Below are 22,035 nucleotides of genomic sequence, written 5' to 3'. Positions count from 1 at the left end.
TGTGTTTGTTGTGGAAATGCATAAAACTTTTTTTTTTTCCTTTTTTTTTTTTTTTTTTGTCTCTTTCTTTCCTCTCTTCATCATCTCATCTGTGTGGGTGAATGTTCCTGCAAACCTTTGGGGAACCTATAGAGACTTTTGGTATGCTTATTCCTTCATTAGTGCCCAAAGTCACAGACACTAGGAACACTTTAAAATCGTTGCAATATAAGGTGGTTAAAAATGTGCACTTGAGGAAAACTTTGAAGTCATGATCTAATAAACCTATTTGATTGCATCATCACAATGATGCTAATGGCCACTACTGCCAAGTTTGCATAATTATTTTTTTCTGTGCTTGAAAAGCAGAAATGAAATGTACTTTCCTGTAGCAAGAGCTAATGTTTTGTGATTGAAGTATACTTTTTCAGAATTTTCAAATTTTAAATGCAGTTTTTCAGAAGACTCTGAAATGTGTGCACTTAAGTTGCCTAAATTCTGTTTGAAGTCACCTGCTGAACCTGTGTTGTGATAAGGGGCCCAGGTGATCTCTGAAAACGAGAACCAGACACAATCTGACCCACTTTCTCATTAGGAAGAAAATGTAATTCTAATAAAACACACCACAGAACATGAAATTGTTTGGAAAAGATTTTAAGATAACTGTTTTGAACATGTGTTCAGTGCTGTTTCCCAAGAAGAGAGAGCAAAAGTAAAATAGATAAGGTAGAGGTTTTGTTGAAGAAGAACTTATGGCTTATTGATAGTCTGGAAATGAGAGATTTTTCTCATTCATCCACAATTTGAATATTTCCAGCTAGATCACATTGTTTTCTTAGAGAGCATCCTTTATTCTATAAGTAGAACAGAGACAAAGATGAGTACATGTGTCATTGTATATATTGTATATATTTCAGTGCAAAGTACATGAAAACTTAAAATATTTATGTGATCAATGGAGATAGCATGAGAGATATTTAAGCCATGTAGTGTACTAACATGAAAAAATGAGACCAATTACTCCATGTTTTGGGTATGCTATACAGTGTTGATGCTTTTTACTAAGCTACAGCCACTTAAGTTTGAAGGCTTAGCTTTTTGGTAGACTCAGTGTTCATTTTAGGTTCTCTCTTGTCATTAAGGGAAAATAATTTTCATGCTACTTTGACATAAATTGATGTTTTCAAAACATTACCAGTAGTCATGACTTTATCAAGTTATCTGTTTTCTCCCAATAGAAGAAGGATCAGCAGGTATGAATTTGGATATATTTTGTCCATGGGAGAGAAGTACATCAAACATTTTTACTGATTATCCACTAAAATAGTTTTATCTCTTAGTGAGTTTTAATACCAATTTAAATTTTTTCCTTCTATATAAACTATGGGGTTCTCTGTAGACAAAAGTTCCAGTTCATCAAATGATTGTTTACAGCCCCTATAAATCTATTTTTTATGACCGTCAGAAGGTAAAGTACAGTTGCTAAAATGTATTTTTGGATATTGACCAGAATAATCCTGACATATTGGCAAGTATTTTTAGACATTACTTGTGGCAGAACATCACAGTACAGAAAATGCACTGTTATTAGCATTATAAGAAATTATTTAGAGAACGCAAACCCAGTATCTTTTCATCCTGATTCAGTGACTTTCAGAACCACATAAATGTCTGAAATACCTCCCATTTATGACTGTACATGAAGCAATCTGCATTGATCTGTCTGATAAGTGATGTTCAAAAACACTGAACAGCTGATAATACTGGTGCACATTTTAAACAGTCACCCAGAACTCTGCTATTATGCATTCTTCCAATTTCATTGGAAAATCAATACTAAAAATACGTATTCTCTGACTGCGGGCATGCCTAATGTGCAGTGTTGTTGTAGCTCTGTGCTTTGTCTTTGCTTGCAATAATGCGGTCTGTTTAGTCCTTGAGCTTGCAAACAGCATTTAAATAAAGGTGATGAGGGGAAAAAGCAATGAGATTGACATTACGCTCAATCAGCTGAAAGAAAATGTAACTTCTATGTAACAAATGTAGCTAAGAAGTCTGTCTTTCTGGAATGGCTCTTTGTAAACATCGGGCGGTTTTGTTTTTTTCCCGGCTGAATTAAGAACATCTTACATCACCTTAAAGCCTGCTTGCGTGTGCAGTATCGTGAGTTACCAGAGCTAGTGTAGTTTAATCCATGTAGAATCATGTAGTTACTCCAGAAAGCTTAGAGATACCTGGAGATGTGCAAGTTATAGAGGCATTGGTGCTTGCTTTCATACATGGTAAAAATAGCGTATTATGATTTGAAGAACTTGCTAATGAAGTTTACATATTTTAACAAAGCATCTCCAGCACATCCATGATGAATTACACTAACTAAAATATACTTTCTTGTCTGTGTTTTCAGTGAAAGAGTTCCTAGCCAAAGCCAAAGAAGACTTTCTAAGAAAATGGGAGAGCCCCCCTCAGGTATCAGTGACTCAAGCACTCAAGATTTTTCTCTGTTGCCTTTTTTTTTTTTTTTATAATATCATATTGTCTTACCATTCTGTAATGAGCAGAACAGAAGACAGGAGGGGGGGGAGTTCCCCCTTTCAGTGTCAGATTTGTCATTGAATTACTTCAGCAAAGACTAGGGTCTTTTCCAGATTTGATCTGATGACATGCTTCTGCTGAACAACAGCTTTCTCTTACAGGGAAAGATACCATCCAGATGACAAGACTCAAAATACATTGGCATGTTTTAGCTGGGTTTTTTTAATAACAATAAGCATTGGCACATTTGTAATTCACCCTGTTAATAATTTCCTCCATGATACTAAAGCGATTTTAGGGTATTAAATCTACTGCATAGGGCTTGGAGACAGGTTAAGGAGTTTTTTAAAGAGAAATCTTTTAGACATTATCCTTGGAGGTTTTAGAGCAGCATTCAAAATGCTGTGGTGATGATTATCTGAGGAAAATTTACTCAGCAATATGCTGTCCAGACAGCTCTCACATACCTTGGGATTTTAGTTTTTTAGACTATTTTTTATGCTCTAATTTTTTTTTTATTTATTTTTTTTTTGGTGAAGTCTGAGGGGGTTATTTATCTGCATTGTTAAATTTATTATGTGTTTACTTCTAAATGTTTCTACCTAAGCATGTGTCACCAGTGTGGACAAAATACAGAAACAGTGATACAATTCAGCTAAGTCTTACTCTGTTTTAATGAGTTGAATGCAAAAAACTTATGCTAAATTTTGATGGGCATGAAATAACAGCAGTATAGTTCACTATAGTTGTCTTTGATAAATGTAATTTTACTCACTTCTTTATTTCATAAATGAATTCAGTTCATACTGTTAAAATTGTCTTTGGGATTGTAAATAATGTCATTATATCCTTGTATGTGTAGAACACTGCTGGCCTAGATGATTTTGAGAGGCAAAAAACCCTTGGAACAGGATCATTTGGGAGAGTTATGATGGTGAAACATAAATCCACAGAACAGTATTACGCTATGAAGATACTGGACAAACAGAAGGTTAGTGTAATTTATAGTGGTTTTTGTGGTACAAAAGAGTTTGGTGTAGACAAAGTTCTGGTAACTGTGGTTAAACTGTCTTGCACTTACTCTGCTTTTGCTTACTGTACATGGATACTGGTGACACTTTATATGCTTGATTTTTTAAAAGATATATTTTTTTTTTTTAGCCAGCAGATTCAGTTGTTTGGATTGTGTAGCATTCTTACAATGGCAAATAACAGTGATGGCAGATTAAAGAGGCTTTAAGTTGTGTCTAAGATATTAATGAAAAGTTGTCAGTTAAATTCTTTGCTTAGCTTTTATAAGGCAAGGCAAAAGCCAAACATAGTGATGCAGTTTAAATAAGTTTTAAAAATACACTTGCAGGGTAGCTCAGAATTCCAGAAAACTCTTTAGATCAGAAATTCTCAAAATTTGATTTGTGAACCATAATTTAATAAATTGTTTGCACAAATAGTTTCCATTCTTGATCCCATGATGTATTACTTTTTGCTTGCATAATTACATAATAATCCTGTTTCATCTGTAGTAACTGCATAGATAGAACAGCAGTCTCACAGAATAGCTGTCACACAATACACTTCTGTGTTGCAAACTCAAGTGCTCTGGTCTGAATCTGTATTGTTACTTCAGCTGGACTGTTGTTTTTTTTAACAGCTCATTGTATTCAGATTAAGTAAGCAGAGTCATTTGATAAAGTTCAAATTCTAAATAAAATGGAACTTCAGAATGCTGAGAAGTATTTCTAAACGAATTTATCAATACAATTAGTTTTTAATGGCTTTGACAGGTTTTTCAGAAGCACATTATTTGAATGAGTAGATTCCACGGTCCTCAATATAAGATCTCTCCTTACTGTGTAAGGCACAATACATAGCTGTGCTGCTGTATTTAAAAAATCCTATTAAGAAAATATCTGGCAGAAAGAGCTTAATAATCAATAACTCACAAAATGAAGGTCAGTGTTGAATCCATGTGGACTTTTGCACTTTCAGCGTTATTGGGCTCTAGAGAGCAAGTCTTGAGGAGTGGCTGAGGGAGCTGGGATTGTTTAGTTTGAAGAAGAGAAGGAGATCCTATTGCTCTCTACAGCTACCTGAAAGGAGGTTGTAGTGAGGTGGGTGTTGGTCTGTTTTCTCAAGTAACTAGTGACAGGACAACAGAAAATGGCTTCAAGACGTGCCATGGGAAGTTTAGATTAAATATGAAGAAAAACTTCTTTACTGAAGGAGTGGTCAGACATGGGAACAGACTGCCCAGGGAGGTAATGGAGTCACCATCCCTGAAGGTGTTCAGAAAACATGACTTCAGGACATGGTTTAGTGGTCATGGTAGTGTTGGGTTGATGGTTAGTCTTCATGAATCTAGAGGTTTTTTCCAACCTTAATGATTTGATGATTACATTCCTGAGTATTTTTATGTCAAGGTAGTGACATAATCAAATGTTTTCCCTGAGTTGCAGTTCCAGTATTTTTTATCATGGCTTTATAATGGTCAAACAAGAAGAAACTAAAGTGTATTTACCGCTTTATTGTCAATTCTGACATTAGATTTTACTTGGAAAACTCAAATTTTTGCAGCTTCAGAAGTCTCCTATGGTAGTGGTTTCTAAATTTTATTTTTGAAAAATATCCAATAAAATTCAAGAGACACTCCAGCGTAGTACAACTAGAAGACAGCCATTTCCATCTACGTGGAAATCTATTGCATCAATACCTTGGTAATATTGCTGGCATCCTGCAGGGAGCATTACTCTAACTTGAGATGTGATGACTATCTCAAAGCTGCATGGGAATTTCAGATTTTCATCTGTGTTTTTCTTTGAGCCCTTTTTCATGAATGACTGCGTCCTTGTCACTGGAGCATTTTAGGAAATGACATCTTGCTTCAGAAAGCTGCCACCAAAAATAGTCTTGTTTGTGTTTTTTTAAGGTTAATTAAGCTGATTGCACTCTAAATTGGAAAGCTATAGCTTTAAAAATATCTGTTAGAAGCAAAAAATCACACTTTTAACAATTGCAGTGGACTTGCAGAAAAAGATTCACAAGATTAAAGGTATCTGCATCCAGACATTAGTCTTGTATTAGTAAATGCGATGGGTTTGTCTATAATCAGAAGTCTTGAAGTGTTCCTTTATGAAATACACACTTTTTCACCTCAACTTAGTTAACATGTATATATTATTCTATTAGAAATAATTAAGTTTTTTATTAGTAACTTCTATTAATTGATAGTTTACAGACAGCAAGTTTCTGTCACTTTGTACATTGTAGAAAATATACAGATGTCTGAAATCAGACGGTGTGCAGGCTGCCTAGAGTTTTTAATTTACATTTTACTTGAAACAAGGCATATTGTTTGTCCCTTTGTTATCCAATCATATGTTTGATTCATCAGGATATTGGGGGGGGAGGGGGGAGGAGGTAATAGATGTTGATGTGGCCAGCAGTTTTCGGGGGGAGGGGTGTTATTCCTTTATTTGCCCTCATTTAGGAAGGCTGTTACGTACCATTGCTTGGCTCATTTCATTATGCAATTGCTTTTTTAAAGAAAATATAGTTAATAAAAGCTCAGGCACAAACAAGTTGTTGGAGAACCTGGCATTACCAGAGATCATTTCATCTACAGGAAGCTGTCACTGGACTTGTCATGAGCTTCAGTGTAAATATGAGCAAAGCCATATTAATCTAGGGCTCCACTTTGACATTATGAAGCAATAAAAAGCAACTTCAGCCCATGGTATTGTAACCAGCACCTTCTGATATTTAATCAAAAGATAAAGGAAGGGTGGTAAAGTCTTGTTTAGCATTCAGTTGAATACTTCACAATATCAAACTGAAACCTTAATTTGCTTGCTCTGATGACCAAGACAAGCCCCAAGTGAAGGGGACACTTTCCACAAATGAGCTGATTATAGCAGAATTCTTATTTGGTTTATAAATAACTACAAATTAAGAGATTTAATACTTTTAGTTCACTGTTTGTTTTGTGTATGACATTTATTTCAAAACTCTAGTGGGTTTTTGTATAGGTACTACCTTTGGCAGATAAAAGTGTAACTGAAACAGTTTCAGTCATGGTTGGTATATCTTGCTTATATGCTCTGAACACATGAATTAGTATTCAGTATTCAGTATCACTAAGGTTGGAAGAGACCTCAAAGATCATCGAGTCCAACCTGTCACCACAGACCTCATGACTAGACTAGGGAGGCCACTACTGCCCACTGCAGGCTTGAACTCACAACCTTCCCGTTAAGGGTCTTACGTGCTACCAACATGAAAACAGACTTGTTTTCATCACTCTTGTACATTTTCTCTTTTTTTGGAGGAGGGCAGTAGCTTTATTTGGAAATCACGCCATTCACAAAATGAGATCCAGATAAATTGTGCAATAGGGATTAAGTGAAATGGGAAGACTGATTACGCAATGTTGGGGTTTAACACAAGGAAACCAGTTGTTCATTAATAATCATAGATCTGCCACTTGCTGCCCGGTCTTGTTAGCAGCTTAACATTATGCTGGATTGCCAAAAGGTGTAATTTTATTTTTTTTTTAAATACTTTTGCTAGCTGATTTGGTAAACAGAAAAGCAAAACCCATTCAAAGGTCTGACAGAACCTGGTCTTCTCACTAATGTGTGAGCTATGTAAGCAAGTTTATTCCTGTTCACATTTAACAAAATTCATAATTAAGCGTGAGACAGAATTTCCTCCCTTTCTTAGCAGTGAGTCCAAAGACCAAATGGATTTTATTGAACTGTCATCTTACTGCAGAAGTATCTCTGCTACAACAACAAGCAATTCTTAAGAAAATGTTAACAGAGATCTTCCTTGCTGATCACTGTGCCCAGCTTATTTCTAGCATTATCTGCAAACTGTATTGCATGGATATTGCTCTTTAAAATAGCATTGGACTTTTAAATCTTTTCTTGGCACTGTAAATGTATTTGCAATCCATAAGGTGTTCCATCATTAAAGTTAGAAGCTTGCTTTCAACTAATTGCTGTACACTGAAAAAATTATCAACAACTATAAAATGTCATATTTAACTGAAAATTTTGGGGTTTTTTCTTCTCCTAGGTTGTCAAACTGAAGCAAATAGAACACACACTGAATGAGAAGAGAATATTACAAGCGGTGAACTTTCCTTTCCTTGTAAAACTGGAGTATTCTTTTAAGGTAATCATTACTTTGAAATAAATTGTTTGGGTTTCAGGGGAGTATATGCTCAAAACGTAGATATTAAAACATTTAACTTTTACCATACAATAATTATAGTATTTTTGTTTTCAAAGATGGTTCACTTGGCACTGTTGACAGGTCTTGAGCAGGAGTTCCTGCACTTGTGTGCACGCTAGCAGACACCCCAGTTTATGGTGTCTCCAGATAAATTAAAAAAAATTTGATGTAGAGATTTCCCAGGGAAACTGGCTTTTGTATAGCAGGGAGTGTTTAGGCATAATTCTTTCTTTGAGTGAAACCAGAGGGTGTATTTCTATACCAGTGTATGAAATGGCAAATTTGTAATTGTTCTCAGAATTTTTTTTTTCCTTGAGGTTTATACCTGAGGCAGGTCTGAATGACACTCTAAACCATGAAGGAAAGAACTTTGAGGCTAGCTTCTCATTTCATGACAGCATGTGTTAGTTACTCTGTAGAGAAACTAAATTATTTCCCTAGTTTGTAGAGTGGTATGTGTCCTTTATCTATTTCCTTCATTTCTATTATTTTTATCTTTTAATGCCATTTAAAAGGAACATACTCTTCCTTAAACTTTACAGTTTTGAGACTATGGGATATGAGAGTACCTCACACTGCACTCTTAAAAGTTCAGAGTTGACAAAATCTTGTCTCTTGCTTGAGAGAAGTGGGAAGTATTCGTATCTTATCCTCTCATCCTTCAGATTGCTCACACACCGTTCTGTATCAGGAACTCACTTATCTTTGTTCACTCATACTTCAGAATAGATTTGTTGAGTGACATGATGCTTTTCTTGTCACATATGCCTGCACTTTTTTCAAGAATGTCTACCTGTGTTGCTTTCTATTTGTTAAGGTCATTGGATGGCTACATTTTTTCACTTTCATCCTTTAATAAAATACACTGAAATTAGGAATTACAGAGACTATACCATGCCTAATTATGGATTTGTGTGTTTACTTGCTTCCTTAGGACAATTCTAATTTATACATGGTAATGGAGTATGTTCCTGGTGGTGAAATGTTTTCACATCTAAGAAGAATCGGAAGGTTCAGGTAGGGGTATTAATGAAGTTCTTACTTTTAACAGGCTTGTCTAACTAGTTTGGGAATAGAGTGTTTATAACATTCTGGAGGGGAAAGTGCATTTAATTTATCCTTCTTTCAGTATGCATAAACTAGTCAGGCAATGAAAAACTTACAATTTTTTCTTTTCAGTTAGCTAATGTAGGCATTAGTGATCTATGCATGATAGAATCTTGGAATTCCTGTACATATTGTCACTGAAATGGATGATGGTTTCTAAAAGCAAAATTTGAAGTCAAAGCTCTTTACTTGCATGTATATTTTAGCTGCAAGGCTTGAATTAGGGGGATGAATGTATCAGTTCTATAATGTTTGCTGTTTGCCTTTCTTTTTATTATTGTTACACAGTAAAAGAACCAGTTAAAAGATACTTAATCTCTGGCAGTTGCATCGTTTTTTCAGTACCTTAATGTAACATTGAGATACTTAATATTCTTTCAATTCTTCGCAGTGAACCACATGCACGGTTTTATGCAGCTCAGATAGTGCTAACATTTGAGTACCTCCATTCATTAGACCTCATCTACAGAGATCTAAAGCCTGAAAATCTTTTAATTGATCAGCAAGGATACATCCAGGTATGATATTCATATATTTAGGGAGCGGAGTCTTGTTTTGCATATAGGATTAGGTAATTCTAGCAAATGTGTTTAAAATAAATGGTCTGAAGATATTAGCGTGCATTCACAGAGCATTAAAATGCCCTACTGTAAATGAACAGTTAAAGCCATTGTATTGTACTTCCTCTGGCTGAAATTAAGTATGCACAGTGGAGTTCCCTGCAGTTGAGCGAGTTGTCAAGATTTCTCTTGGGATCTGTGGTAAGAAGTAGGTGATTATATGGCTCTGTTCATCTGACCTATTTTATACGTCTGCTGTAGAGCAAGACAAAAGGTGCCCTAAAATGTCTGATTCTCTGAATTGTCTAAAAAAGTAGTTTAAGATGGCCAGCTTTAGATGCCACAGCTGACACTAGTACTTACTTTCAATCAGATGAATAACACGCTTGCAGATTCTTATCCTTCTCAGCATGTGGAGTAAGAACTGGGTTGAAATCAGATCAGAACTGCAGTGCTGGAAATTACGACTTTGTTTTTACAACAGCCTTTCACAGCACCTTTTCATCTTTTTAGCTCTAATGCTTTTGCTCTAAGTGGCAAATGGAAAGGTGGTATATAGCAACAAACACTCTGCAATGCTTCGCAGTCCTTGAACTACAGAAGCTTTTCTTTCCTTGTTGTATCACCTTTTGCATAGAAGAATCTGACAGGAAAGCACATACTAAAAATGTTTGAGAGAAGCGGGAAGTATTAATGTCTTATGCTATTTATAACCATAAATAATTTCACGTGGAAAATAAAACTGACGCTGCAGGGAGAAGAGAAATCCAAGTTCTATTAATTCTTGGGGAGCACCACTGATGTAAGGCTGTGAACGACTTAAGCCAGAAGTGGCAACCCTCTGCACAGGATGTTTATGTGACAGTGGACAAATGGCAAATGATAATGGCTTCAGCAGTCAGTCTTCTCATGGGTGGTTGGTTCACATCTACTTCTGAACAGAGAGAGTTTGTATTCATGTGTTGATACTGCAGCTCAAAACAAATTTTGTTTAGAAATTCTGTTAATGTTCTCTTTAAAATTCAAAGCCATTAATGTTTGTCTACAGTGTATTCTTCTTACGTAGTCTGATGCATGCTCAGAAACGCAGAAATGATTTGTTGCTGACTGAAGTAGGTCTGTCTAGTCAGCACATCACCCTCTCCATTCAGCTCCAGCTGTGGCTGCTGTTGTTTCTGCCAAAAATGAAGCAAAAGCTGCCTTGATAGTTTGGAGTTTGGATTGTTTAATTGTCACACTAGTGTATGAGAAACATCAGCATAAGTTACGGTATAATTAGCAATGATTATCATTGTAGTACAGTATGTTTTCTCAGGGAATAGATTGAAAATTATACCAAGAAGAAAGAAACAAAAGAAACAGATCCTCAAGTAAGCATAGACTCGATAAGTTGAAGCTGATCCCAGAATTTCATATGTAACTGCCTGGCTTCTGTATATATTTTCACAATGCAGTCCCTGAAAAAACACGGAGAAGAAGATACTGCGTAGAGAGTTCCCAAAACTTACTGCAGGAAACATCACAAGTGGAATGAGGAATTCATAATGGCCAAGAACTTGCCACTTGTGACTATAGTTACTGCTACATTTTCCCTCTAGTCCTCAGATAAACAACCTTGACTCTAGTGATGCTTTCAAAGATAAACTGGAACTTAGTAGAAGACCTCTTTTATGTTGTCTCATTCCCACACTAATTTTATGTACAACCTTTAGACACTTCAGCAATAAAATTCAAATTTACAATACTGGCCAATATCCTGACCCTTCTTGCATTTAATTTATTTGTTAACTAGAGGAAAAGATAAGTATCTTGTTCATATTCACGTTCTTTAAAGTTTCAGCAGTATAAATAGTCTGATTTGGAAAGAAAAATTATGAATGTAATTGCAGTACATCAGGGAGATCAGTAAGCCACAGTTCCCACTGACTCTCAAAATCAAAAATAGAAACATGTATCAAGGGGAGAATATGTATTTTGTGTTATTTATTAATTTTATCACAAGAAACCTTTTCTCTAGCTGTATTAGAAATACCTGAAGGAATGTACTAAAAGTACATCTGACTATATGATACAGTGTGATTTGAGAAACAGATTTTTACTCTGTATGGAACAGCTTTGCAAAATATTTCAAACGTATTTAAATTTAATTTTCTTTGTAGAAAGGCACTTACAGTCAATTTATTTCCTCTCGCAACAGGTCACGGACTTTGGCTTTGCAAAAAGAGTAAAAGGAAGAACTTGGACGTTATGTGGCACTCCAGAATACCTGGCACCTGAAATAATACTCAGCAAGGTACTTTGTCCTTTCATTCAGCCACGCATTTGATGTAGCTGAAACTTACAGCACAGTTACTGAGCTTTGAGAGATAAACAGTTGCTGATACTTCCAAAAATCGAGTCTTGACTGGTCAGCTCTTTGAAATACACAAAATGCTTTGTACGTGTTTGGGTTACTTAATTAGCAACCATATCAGAACAGCAAATCTGAGTTGATTACTTTATGAAGTGTAAACAGACTAGAACAGGAACTCCAGAGGCAGCAAGAACTGCATTTTGGATTACTCAGTAGTCGTTAAATAACTAGTTGCAATGTTTCAGGTTTAAGGCACTTTTCATGAAAATAAACATGACAAACCACTGGTTTTACACATAAAGTAGGTGCAGTCTAACCTTACTGTTGATCAATTTCTGTCTAGTACTTCCACTGTTTGAACATAGAAGGAATATCATTTATCATATAGCTGTTCAGCTGTAGCCCTTCTTGGCTTGAAATGGAAATATACCCTTAAAGTTTATAGAACTGCTTATAATCATAATGCATAATGTTAAATTACGCATTTAATACATGGTTTAATTAAATACCCTTTGCAGATCTCTAAAAGTAAATCTAAAATACTTCTGTTTGGAGATAAAATGTTTGTTATGTGCAGCTTTCTCTGCCCCTACACAGCTAAAGCAGCAGAAGAAATTGCAACATGTCCACTACAAATTCTTCATTTTTCAGGAAAGCCTCAGTCTTAGCCCTGAGCATTGTAAAAGATTTCAAAGACGACAATTGATGGGCTTGGTGGGGTTTTGTCTTTCTTTAATATTCAACAGAATTTACTAATGATTTTATGTTTAGGTTTTAAAGATCAGATCGTAGATGTCTCTGCAACAGCTCATTGACTAAACTGAAAATGAATGCTCTAAAAGGTGGATAGTCAAGCAAAAAGATGACAGTATGAAATCTAGGAAATATTGTTAAACTTAATGAAATTTCCTTAAGCTCTGAAAGAAGTTTCAGTCGTTCTGTATCAACATTACTTGATTTAAAATAAACAAATTGTGCTTTCTGTCACTTAGGGAATATTGTAACATCAGCATAGAAACATCACTGAAACTCAATGCAGGAATGCGTGCAGAATGTTTCACTGCCATCACCACAGCACTGTCCTCAGCACAGCAGGTTTTAAGTCTATTGCTGTTCAAATCTGTGAGCTTCAGACAAGCAGTAATGCACTTGCTTCTTTAGATTCCATTTAGTTGATAAGATGGTGTTGGGTGATAGGTTGGACTTGATGATCTCGAAGGTTTTTTTCCAACCTGGTTAATTGTATTCTATTCTAAAATCTTAAACTGAACATTACTAATTGTCCTAATGGTGGGATTTCTCATTTTATCCAGGGTTACAACAAGGCAGTTGATTGGTGGGCATTAGGAGTGTTAATCTATGAAATGGCAGCTGGATATCCCCCATTCTTTGCAGACCAGCCCATTCAGATTTATGAGAAGATTGTGTCTGGCAAGGTGAGTGAAGGTTCTGTGTTTTTGCAAAGGCAGAACCTGTTTTCTGTGTGGAGTAGATGCAGAATTTACTGGTTACTAGACAGAAATTTAGAAAATATAGGAAAAGTTTGTAATATATGCTGCTTAAGTACAGAAGTTACTGTAGTACTAAAAATAAAAGATTTAAATATCTGTTCCCTGCTCTCATATTTACAGTGCAAACTGTTACATTAGCAGACATTGTGATATTATATACTTAAATGTTTGGATGAAAAGGATTCAAAGACTGCTAACAACTGTTAAGCTGTATGTTTAATTTACCTAGCTATTTTCTTCTCTAGAAATATTTTTTCAGGTTTTGAGAAGCTCTAAAGAGTGTCCATAATTCATAGTAGGTTTTGTTTCTTTTGCAGTCCTGTCATTCAAGACATACTTAATGTTTTGTTTGGCTTTCATTTTTAAGTACAGGTTTTAAAGTTTTTCCAACTTTGCCTGTAATTTTTCATTAATGTCTCTTAGTCTGCCAACTAGCACAAAATTGTGATCATTTTATTGTTTCTTCTGCCCAACAGTGTTGTCTCTTCATGCTTCTTTGTGCTCACTTGATTTGTTACGGTGCTTCTCTCCCTTGTCCCAGTGCAAATATGTGCTGTGCTACATCTTACATACTTCTGTAATACAGAGCACAGGAAGTGCTTCAGTGGGCCATGTGGTAAACTGCAGTGAGATTAAGGGACATTATTAAAATCAAGAAGGTGATTGCTCTGAAAGGTTGTAATGCTGGTACTCTTCAGCTGTCTCCATGAATATATAGGAATTAATTTGCAAAGTTATATTTTTACGGAAATGTTTATTTTCTAAACTAAAAAATAAAATAATTTAAAAATATAAATTTTTTGCATACTACAGTAGATCCATATTGGCAGGTAAACTGAAACACTGTCCTGGATTATTAGACCTCTTGATTTCATAACATGTTTTTATGTTAAAGAATTCCATGTTCTTCGTTTACATCACCTAAATATTGAGAGTGCCAAACACAGAGAAAAATACAGCTTTTTGCCTTTGCCCCTTTATTACCTTTGCTATCTCAAATGCTGTTAGTAGATCTTTTACTATTAAAACCCTGTGTAATTACATCCTATGAATCATTTTCAAATATTTCTTAGCCAGGTTTGAATGAATTGTATTGGCAGTCACTTGTATGATATTCTTCAATTAGAGCTGTATTATTTATAGAAAACTTGTCATGTTGGTGTATTTAATTGTCAGAAACAGGTTATAGTACAGCATGAAGATCCAGATTGGATTTTCATGTATAATTGATGAATGTTCTTTTGCTGTTCTTTCAGAGCACACTATATATGTTGTACATATGCTGTACTGTAGTGGCTCTCCTGTTTGTGTATACATAATGTAAAAAAAAAAAATTATTCCTAGGAAATAGTTGAGAATACCTTGATGTCATAATGGTGAGACACCAAGTTAAATTTAGCTTTGTCATTACTACATGAATTCTTATCCTCAAATCAGATGTAGGAACTTTTCAGTTAGAAAAAATCTCCGATGCCCAAGGTAATGCTCTTGGCAAAGGCTCTGTGAAACAGAAACAGCTGCGTAACAATAATCCTTCTCTTTTCATACACTTCTACTTGATTTGTTTTCAGAAGAATGCTGTTTTGCTTCGCAGGGGGAAAAGTAGAATTTTTATGTTGGTGTTTAACGTTGTGGGTGTGTAATTTTAGGTAAGGTTCCCATCACACTTCAGTTCAGACCTAAAGGATCTTCTAAGAAATTTACTCCAGGTAGATTTGACCAAACGATACGGAAATCTCAAGAATGGTGTAAACGACATAAAGAACCACAAGTGGTTTGCCACTACAGATTGGATTGCCATTTATCAGAGAAAGGTAAGACTCTTCCTGATCAATCCTGTGACAGGTCTTTAAGGAGTTGAAGTAAAATTTCTTAGTTTATTTTTTGCTTTCCTGAATCTGTCACTTTTAATTAAACTGAGGAAAGGTGAAAGCAGTTTAAGACTTTGAAGAGTAAATATTGATTGACTTATGTTTGTTTATTGGTTTTTATTTTTAATCCTGGGACTTCTGTGTAGTTTGATATAGTCAGACTGTTCTTCAGCATGGAGAGACTCTAGCCAAAGCTAGAATTTTTGGTTAGTTGTGGTTTTGTTTGTTTGTGGTGGTGTGGTTTTGTTTGGTTTGGTTTTGTCTGTTAAAGAAGTACAGTCCCTCCTTCTTGCTCTTACTCTGGGACAGAATCAGAAGTAGTACTCAGTCCACAGTATCTCTTGAAGAGTAGTTGTCTTCTGACACTACTAACTGGTTGCAGTTCCAGTAGCAATGGGAACAGCCCTGATGAATTTTTTTTATTCCTGGCATTTTTAGAACAGTTTTCTAATCCTGCCTAACCAACATGACTGGTGATACGGTTTTTAGAAAGTCTGTTGCCAGTCTGCACTCTGAACTTCACACATGCATAAGAATGAAAGCAACAGACAACTGGGAGCATCTTCATAGCACAAACAGCCATTAACATAACCTGAAGGAGAGCTGGGGAAAGGGAATGATGGTGGTTACAATTCAGTCTAGGTCTGTCTTTCAGTAGCTCCAAAGCTCCCTTTCTCTTTGAAGATAGTCAAATATCTGTAGATAGTGAGTTACTCGAAACAGATTCTGAAGAAATTAAATGCAATGTCTGAATTCTTGGCTTTCCAGTAGACAACAATAAGACTAAAATAATGAGTGTTGTCCCAGAAGACTCATGGGGAGAAACAATTTTGTGTCTAGATATTGGTAAAAAGCTTAGAGTTAAGTGATAATATTTGGAGGAATTTGTTGGCATTTCAACAGTGTAAACTGCCTTGACTATAGAGGCATGACCTTGCTGCTGTAACAGCAGCAATTTAAAGGCCAAACCTAAATACTGACAATAGTTTATAAAAAGAAACTGGTTGTTTGGCTACACAGTCTGACAGTACAAGTGTTGTAGTATTCACAAATGTATTAATTATTAGAAGGCAACGTACAATTAACACATCCTGTATTCTTTGTATTAATTATAGATGTTTTTAAGAAAAGATTCCCCATTGCAGAATTGTAATTATCTGTTCTTTCCTTTCCAATGCCTGTTTACAGGGCAGATGTATATGCATTGAGTTTCATTTTCTGTTTGGGGACACCCAGGCCCCATAATGCTAAATCAGATTTTTAATGCTGTGTTAAATATTCTTAAAATTGCTACTGCACTGCTATGGAGAATTACAAGAAATATTTTTAAATGTGAACTGGTAGTACAGACAGAAATAGCTATTACTAGTTTTAAAGGATTGTGAAAACTGATGCTGAATAAGTTTGAAGCTTCTAATTATAAGGAATAAATCCTGTAATATGAAATGTCAGAAACAACAGCATGGATTGTATTATCAGTCATAGAAATACAGCCATAAACTTTGATTTTATACCAGGTTTTCACAGTATGTATTTTCCAGAATAAATGCCTTATTCCTTGGCAGCTGATGTAATGTGAATAATTTGTCATGATACAATTAGAAGTCAATTACTTAATATTTCAGATAAGTCAAGTCTTGGTTTTCTTTGTGCATTTACATAGTTGTTCATTAAAATCCTTTCTGCTGATATGGTTGTACTTAGAGCAAAACAGATATTTCTACTATAAATCAATATTCTTTTCAGTGATTTCCATGGTGAAGGTAATATGAAAATGTCTGAGGCATCTTCTTTGCATATGTTCTAAAATTCCAGCAGTAAATAAGATATTTCTTGTGCTCTGAACTTTGTTATAAAAGAGTAATTGAAAATCTATTTGAGAAGACAGAGAAAAAGAATTCAGATAACGTAAGTGTGTGGCTTTCTAGACTAGGTAGGTACCCAAACTGTGTATTGTCTCAGGATAAATCACTTGAACATGGATGTTTTTTTAGGAACAAAAGGATACACACAATTGTAGCACAGTCTGTAAATGCAGAAAGTTAGTGTTATTTCTTGGGAGTGTATAGTGTAATTGCCTAAAATCAGCAGAGTTCTGTTCATATTAGTCTGTGCTGTAGCTCTTTGTTTTACTGATTTTCCACATGCACAACACAACCCCCTGCCATCAGTAACCTACCTGGGGCACTGAGCAGTTCTGTGGTTGCAGTGTGATCTGATCCCCTGCCTCTGCTGGAGCCATGCCTGCTCTGTTTATCTGTCTCCCTACCTTGCTGCCTCTGGGATGTCCCAGAGAGAGAAACTTGCCTGATTACTTTGCATTTCCAGGTTTAAATTTGCATCATCTCAAGAGTTTTGCTATGTGTTGCTTACTCCAGAGGTCAATAAAACAAGCACCTGCCAAATAAAAAAGAGGAATGTGGTACTGGTAATTGTGCCTTGTATTCCAATTTATCCTAGACCTGTTGTAGTAGAGCTTTTCTCTTTCTTCCTGATACTCGGCTCTTTCTGGTCCCCTCCTTATCATCCATTCTTCATCACTGTGCCACATCAACCCCAAACCCTGCCTATTCCTTCTTTCAGTATGCAATTGATTCTTAAAATATCAATTATTTTAAAAAGTAATTAGTTTTGAACTTTGACATGTGGTAGACTAGAAGGATTAAGATTTTAATTAATATTAGCTGAGTGTAGATAGAATTTAGTAGTCTGATCCCTAAAATAGCATTTTGGTGTCTGTAAGTTGGCAGCAATTCCTTCCCCTCCGCAGCTGTGGAAGGGACTGTTAGCCAGTTAAAATGCAGGTATGTCCCTGTGCAGACCTGTATCTTTAGTTAATGTCATCTTCAGACAGCTGCTGGTTCCCTCAACTTTCAAGCAGAGCAATTAAGCAAGTATCCCATGCAGCCACTGCTGAGCTGGGAGTTGTGTCATAACAGCTGATGAGCTGAAGAGAGCAACGTTGTCTCTGCAAGAACAGAATTGATGTTTGTCAGTGAGATACTAGTCTTTTTCAACTTACACGTGTAGGTCTGCACCTTCTTAAGCTGGTTTTACTTGTGCCATGACTTTAAACTGTAATACCTGTTTTTTGGCAGGATTTGAGGAGTGGTGGGAGCGTTGTGTCTCATTACCACAACAGCAAATCTAATGGTATTAGGCCAATAACGTTTTTGTGTACCTTCCCTCCTCCCCGAATACAGGTAGAAGCTCCATTCATACCAAAGTGCAGAGGCCCTGGAGATACCAGCAACTTTGATGACTATGAAGAAGAAGATATTCGTGCGTCTCTAACAGAAAAATGTGCAAAAGAATTTGCTGATTTTTAGTAGGAGTAAGAGGACAAGATGACATCAGGGCTCACATTGGGATCTTTGCACTCTGTTAACAGATGAGGTGGAGCTGAGACCATCATATGTCAAAACAGTTACCTAGTTACTTCATTCCACAAAGCTGACTGAGGTCTTTATTGCCATCTTCCATGTGTGCAGTTTGCACCAACCCTTCTAACTAGGCACAATTAAGCAAGCACTGTTTTGTGCAGTAACACAGAATAATAGACCACTTTCCTACTTAACTTTGGTTTCTGTCGTTCTTTGTTTCTGTGTATTGTTCATTTTTCCCCTTTAAAATGAAGTAGTTTTTTACCCAAGAATGCTCCATTTTATTTTGAATAATGTATTATTTGTGTGAGTGAAATGGAAGGTGTTGCGGCTAGTGTGATTTAGACTGAAGTGAAAGATAAATGTTGCTTCTAGTCTGTGCCAGCCAATAATTCTTGTCTGTCTTGTGTCTGATGCTACAATTTATTATGAATTTTTTTTAGTAGCTCAGACTAAACCTAGCCAACATTTTTAGCATTTTCAAAGGTAGTATTTATCGCCATATAAATGTCTGCTAAATTAACTTTAAAACATTTCTTCCTGGAGACTGACCAAAATTCAGTAGAATCAATTGGATGGCTAAGTAGGGGACAGTAGCTAGACCCCATGCCTTGGCTTTCTATATCCCTGCAGTTTTCATCACTGCCTCCTCCCTTTGTATTTCCCACCTAGGCAGCAGATAAATTGCCATAACCAGGCTGTACCATGGAAAGCTTACAGGCTCGTGAGAGGGAGTAATTCCACCTGGTCTTGATTTTGGACCATATGTAAGCAAGTCAACTTACCAGCATTTCAGTTGGCAGGTAGGAAATGGCTTTTTTTAAGAACATGAACCCTGAACTCTTAAAGGAAGTTTTGGTCAGTATTACAGTGAATCTGATTTCTTTTGATTGACTTTTTTTTTTTTTTTTTTTTAATTTCCTTAAGCCAATGTTTGAACTCCCAAAGTATTCCTTGTTTTGAGCCTTTTTTGATTATAAAAAGGCATCCATTAAAATAAAACCCACCACACCACAAAAAGCAAATTATGCTCTGCCATTAGCTATGTGGTTTAGCAAATGCAAAATAATATTCTAGATGCATCGCTGGATGAACACAGTTATTTTTTGTTAGCTGTTAAGAATAAGAGGTTATTGCCAAGTTTTTATTCTGGTATACTATATTAGTAAACTGAGGATGGAGTACTGCTACAATCCTTTTCTTTTTAATTACAGCACTTCATTCACGAAGAAAAGAGACAAGTTTAAATAATGCAACAGCTAGGTTTATTTTAGTTGCGTTGTGTCTTCATTTCTAACCTCTCTTTCAATCAAACAGAATGTATGGTCACACAGATAGAAGTATTTGGGCTTAATTATGTTTTGTATACTCTCACCAACTGACTTAAAAGATACTGCTACCATGTGCTAGCTTTGGGCACTTTCACACATTCATTTCAATGTTAATAATCAGTGGCTCAGCACTTTTTTGGGGGTTGCTTTTAAACTTATTCATAGTAGTTTTCTTTGTACACTTGATTCTGGCTGTCTCAGTGACCTGTCTTAAAACAGCACATCTAAACAGTTTAAACTAGACTCATTTTATGATAAATTTACATGCATACAAGGATGAATTGGGTTTTTTAAAAATGAGCTATATTAATGCATAGCCATTGCATTTGTTTGAATGTCAGTGGAAATAAACCACTGGCATTCCTTCCTTTTAATCTATATGACACTCCTTTAAGAAAAGCCTTTGTAGACATTTTACAAAAGGGTATGAAACGTACCATCCAACATTCTGTATGTTTAGGTTGTTGAGCATTTTTGCACAACGTCATTAGGAGGCTGACACTGAATGCAGTCTTTGTCCACCCATATTTACATATGTGCAAGAAAAGTATAAGATACTTTGCTGTAGCAAATTTTATGTAACAAAGATATATCGTCACATTAATAAATTTAAAGAAATCCTTTGTATGAAAACGTTAAAATCTTTTGTATTTCATTTAGACCAAGGACATGCTGCTGTATGCTAGCTGTATGCGATAAATTCTACAGTAACTTTGTTGTCGTTTATGAACTTTAAAAGATTTTAATAAATGTTGGAGATCACAATTTGATTCTGTTATGATTTTAATTTTTGATCATTGCATTTACAATTCTGGTAAGGTTCAGAAATTTTTCTGTTTTGTAAAATACTGTAACCATTCATCTTGCCTGTATAATTAGACAAAAGTCTAGGAAATTGGTTCTGACATGTCTGTCTGATATCCAGATTAAATTCTACGTGGGTATAAGTGGAAAAGTCATCTTAATGCCATGATATTATGCTATTTATTAATTTTATGAAAATCCTGTTAGGAAGTAAAATACTTTTCCAATATGGCATAATAGACTTCAGTATGGAAATGAGATTCTATTTTGGAAAAGGAGGGGAAGTGTGCAATTTCCAAGGCATTAGTGAGTACATTTGACAATGTGAGTATTATACAACCCTCTCATTTAAACACACTCATAAAATATAACTACAGAATATTATGTTACCTGTATTTAATTTGAAAATCCTTTTCACAATATGGAAAAATTGTATATCTATGACAGTAGAAGCTTGTTAATTTTACACATTTGAGGAATTAAGTGTTGAACTATATGGTATATTTTAATTGTACTCTAGTTGTATGTAACTTTCATTTCCAACATAAAGGATTGTATCTCATTAAGTAAATTGCTTTTTTATTATCTTGTCAGTTGCATTAAAACCCTTATTTTTAAATCCTTTAAAGTATTTTACTAATTTTTGCATATAATTAGATGTTTTTAAGTGCTGCAATAGTGTGCAATATCGTAAACATTTATATACAGAAGTGCAAATTAAATTATGTACAACACTTGTGCTGCTTCTTTGTGAATCAGAATGTTGTCTGATGACAGTAGTTGCATCTCTCCACACACTGCAAAGAGTATGAAAGCAAGAGGAAAAGGTTGTGAAACACACTGCACTAGTTGGGACCCATTTAAGTTTTACACTAACTAGGATGTTGGAGAAGATAGTGTGGAGAACATTAAAGGCAGTTACAAGAAGTCAGTGAGTTGAGCTTCTTGGCACTGGAAGGCAAGCAAGGTGATCATAGCTGCAGTATTGTTTGTCTTCATATTTTCACGTTCAGACTCAGTGCTTTTTATTAAAGATAACTGCCTGTTTTTAAACCACCTGCGGATCCTGCTGTACGAACTTTGTGCTATGTCTCCTTGTGCTGTGAAACAACTGATAGAAGTAAAGACTGTCTTGGCATGGTCTTGGCATTGTCTGTGTTGAGGCTTTTTCTGCAAGTGTTGTTCAGAGAGGCTCTGGTACCTGCTCTTTGTAGTGCAGCTCCTCCTGTTTCCTGCTTTCTGAGCAGACCTTCAGCCTCTGCTTCTGCTGCTGTATGACTACTGACTGCTTTTGTGGTGGTCTTCTTTCCTGGTACAAGTGGTATATTGTGTTTTAAAGATCTTTTTACTTTTTTCTAAAGCTGAG

General features: G+C 35.6%; 1 protein-coding gene across 2 annotated transcripts in view; it reads left to right on the top strand.

Moving 5' to 3' along the window:
• Positions 1-21,782, top strand: part of PRKACB (protein kinase cAMP-activated catalytic subunit beta) — a 70,731-nt gene extending 48,949 nt beyond the window's left edge. Inside the window, exons 2-10 of one of the 2 annotated variants that reach the window (XM_054164945.1) lie at positions 2,387-2,448; positions 3,377-3,505; positions 7,591-7,689; positions 8,684-8,766; positions 9,248-9,374; positions 11,614-11,709; positions 13,083-13,205; positions 14,930-15,094; positions 18,355-21,782. In XM_054164945.1, the coding sequence (XP_054020920.1) occupies positions 2,387-2,448; positions 3,377-3,505; positions 7,591-7,689; positions 8,684-8,766; positions 9,248-9,374; positions 11,614-11,709; positions 13,083-13,205; positions 14,930-15,094; positions 18,355-18,480 (1,010 nt within the window). In that variant the 3' untranslated portion in view covers positions 18,481-21,782. The remainder of the gene's footprint in view (positions 1-2,386; positions 2,449-3,376; positions 3,506-7,590; positions 7,690-8,683; positions 8,767-9,247; positions 9,375-11,613; positions 11,710-13,082; positions 13,206-14,929; positions 15,095-18,354) is intronic. The other variant, XM_054164946.1, reaches the window with a different exon arrangement.
• Positions 21,783-22,035: the final 253 nt, after the last annotated feature.

This window comes from Dryobates pubescens, chromosome 11 (assembly GCF_014839835.1).
Source record: "Dryobates pubescens isolate bDryPub1 chromosome 11, bDryPub1.pri, whole genome shotgun sequence".
NCBI lineage: Eukaryota > Metazoa > Chordata > Aves > Piciformes > Picidae > Dryobates > Dryobates pubescens.
Note: the sequence above shows the minus strand (reverse complement) of the source record. Positions and strands in the feature narration are given on the sequence as shown.